General features: G+C 50.1%; 1 protein-coding gene across 1 annotated transcript in view; it reads left to right on the plus strand.

The window, feature by feature from the left end:
- The window catches only part of minar1 (membrane integral NOTCH2 associated receptor 1), a gene marked incomplete in the record, with an annotated part of 8,338 nt that overhangs the window by 2,187 nt on the left and 2,977 nt on the right, over positions 1–3,174 (plus strand). The window contains 2 exon segments of the mRNA XM_014027403.1: positions 331–1,710; positions 2,374–2,616. Of these exon segments, the coding sequence (XP_013882857.1) occupies positions 331–1,710; positions 2,374–2,616 (1,623 nt within the window).

Genomic DNA, 3,174 nt, shown 5'->3' on the forward strand with positions numbered 1-3,174 from the left:
ACCCGACCCCGGATAGGCGGAAGAAAATGGATGGATGGAAAAAACAAAGAAATGTGAATCAGATGTGTTTCCATCAACTGGCTTGAAGTGAATCAGTTACGTCAGATGCATGTGTGTAGTAAACGGGAAGTAAAAATCACAAACTCACAGGGAAACATCTCAGGACCATGGAGAGAAGTTATCAGGAACATGTTGCTGCTATCAGGAAAGTTGTAATTATTCTGTTATCAACTAGTTCTGGTGATGTTCCTGCTGTCTGCAGACGTAGAGAAAGAAATGTGATTCTCTTCATGTTCTGTAATCTGTAATGTGTTGTGTAATCTCCTGTAGGTTACCAGCAGTGACTCCAGGCAGCGCAGTAAGGCTGCTGACAGCTTCCACAGGAGGGACTTCCACAAACCTTCTACCTTCTTCAACCACAGCTTTGAGATCCCCCACAGGAAGCCAGACTTTGAAGCAGAACTCAGATCACCAGGTCACCACAAGCTGAGGGTGAAACATGAAAGCCTGGATGACTTACAGGCATCAACATACTTCGGTCCCAGCACTACGTGGGAGCAGGGCAGCAGCAAGAGGCCCAGGAACAGAGCAGTGTGGCTGAACACAGAGGAGGAACCAGCTCCTGGTCTGCAGGACAGCATCAGTCTGATCACTACCAGCGGTCAGCAGCATCTCTCTGCTCTAAAGGACAAAGCTGTAAAGTCTCCTGCTTTTGCAACAACAGGTRATGGAATAAAAAGTGATGTTGCTCTGCGGGGAAGACATGATGCAGGTTCAGACAAACAAGGAGCACTGAAGAAGTTTAGGGACAAACATGTCCACGGTGCATCGTTTCAAGCAGACGTGTCATCCAGCGTTGGAACTCAGACTGAGCCTGGCGACAGGAAGAAGGGGAGGGACCATCCCTTTAAGCACAGCCACAGAGACAGACACACACTGAAACACTCCCAGGACGACTCTGAGCTCATTAGTGATGACATCAGTGACATTTTCCGTTTTCTGGATGATATGAGTGTTTGTGAGTCTCTGGGTGTTGTCCAGTCGTCGTGTCACAACAGTAACGGCTCTCTCTCTCAGGGAACTCTGAGGTCTGAAGATGAAAGCTCACCTGAACACACCACAGTCAGACTGGCCAAGTCCAAACTGGACCAGCTCTTCCATTCTTTGGAAAGCCCAGATGAAGAGTTGAAACTGAGCGTGTGGAAGCTGGTGATGAGGATTGGTGAGATTGAGAAAAAGCTCGAGTCTYTGTCTGGAGTTCACAGTGAGATGTCCCARGTCCTGTCCAAGCTCCACAAACTGGATGACCAGAACCAGCAGCCTGAGGCCCAGCACACAGGGAGGACATCAGCTGCAGCAGACGCACCACAGCTTTCCCCTCGTCTACACTGTGGCACCAGCCCGACGCCACATGTTTTCCAGTGCCACACTACAGGTCACACTGTCAGGAAGAAGCAGGGTGCAGGGGACCGGGACCGGGGCCAGTTAGAGGACAGTGACAGCCTCCGGACCAAGGCTCTGAAGAGGAGCATGTTTACCAGGAGGTCGTCTCGCTCGCTCAATGAGGAGAGCAGTGCCACGGAGTCGAAGGTGGYCAGCATCAGCAGCTCCCCCTGCAGCTGGAGGTCCCAATCCCACCCCCTCTACCCTGGAGACCCCCTCAAAGACCAGGAGCCAGAGTACAAGGACCACAACCGGAGAGCCATACAGGTACAGACACATTAGTGTTTTTCTTTGTGTGTGTGTTTTGTGAGTTTTATACAGGATTTACAAAATACCACAATGATTCAAATGATAACATTTGAACCATCGTGTTCTTATTATTATTGATGTTATAAACCCAGATTGACTGTTACTTAAAATCTTCTGTTTGTTCATAAATCCATCTGATCTGGTCAGAAATAATTTCTCTAAAGGTTTAGAGAACTGGTACTGAGGATACTGGTGTGGATTTACTGAACAGACTTTTCTCAGCTTTTTAAAAAACAGGAATTATTTTAGCTGTTTTCATATTTCTGTTGAAGATGAYCAGATACTCTACGTCAGCCCAAGTCTCGTCTCAACCATCCATGACTGCAGCAGTGCACAAAGTCAGGTCCATGAAGACCTGGATGCAGTCTGGTGTGGATGAACTGGACTGGTCTGCACAGAGTCCTGACCTGAACCCCACAGAACACCTTTGTGATGAATTAGAGCAGAGACTGAGACCTGGACCTTCTGTCCAACATCAGTATGTTCCTGGTTCAGGTTCTGAAGGCAGTCCTGTGTTGGACCCTGAAGGTGTTTCCTGATGTTAGAACATGTAGAGGTGATAAGAAGAAGCCAACAGTACTGAAGCTCCTGATTCTGTATGGATGTGCTCTGTAATTACAGGGAGACAGGAAGGGTCAGTATGAGACCTCCCAGACCCAGAGGCCAACAAAGACTGAGCAGGTCTTTGTTCCGTACACACTCAGCCAGCCCACCCAGGCCCACCTAAAAGGCAGTCACCTGTACACCAACATGAAGGTCAGCAGCCTGTCRGAGGAGAAGCACAGCCAGCCCTCCTGGACCCTCACAGAGTACTCCCACCATCCAGGAGACAGGAGGAAACCTCTGTCTGCTCTGGACCTGCAGGTACTGAAGCCTTCAGAGGACAGGACTGAGGACAGGACTGAGGACAGGACTGAGGACAGAGGACAGGACTGAGGACAGGACTGAGGACAGAGGACAGGACTGAGGACAGAACTGAGGACAGAGGACAGGACTGAGGACAGGACTGAGGACAGAGGACAGGACTGAGGACTGAGGACAGAACAGGACTGAGGACTGAGGACAGAGGACAGGACAGAGGACAGAGGACAGGACTGAGGACAGGACTGAGGACAGAGGACAGGACTGAGGACAGGACTGAGGACAGGACTGAGGTCAGGACTGAGGTCAGGACTGAGGACAGGACAGAGGACAGAGGACAGGACTGAGGACAGGACTGAGGACAGAACAGGACTGAGGACAGGACTGAGGACAGAGGACAGGACAGAGGACTGGACTGAGGACAGGCTGGACTCTAATGCAGTAATATAACAGAAGAACTGTTAGTAAAGCAGAGTTGTTGGACTGTGGGACAGAGACTGGGACAGAGACTGGGACAGAGACTGTGGGACAGAGACTGGGACAGAGACTGGGACAGAGACT

The sequence above is a fragment of the Austrofundulus limnaeus genome, unplaced genomic scaffold (genome assembly GCF_001266775.1).
Source record: "Austrofundulus limnaeus strain Quisiro unplaced genomic scaffold, Austrofundulus_limnaeus-1.0 Scaffold647, whole genome shotgun sequence".
In the NCBI taxonomy this organism is placed as follows: Eukaryota; Metazoa; Chordata; class Actinopteri; order Cyprinodontiformes; family Rivulidae; genus Austrofundulus; species Austrofundulus limnaeus.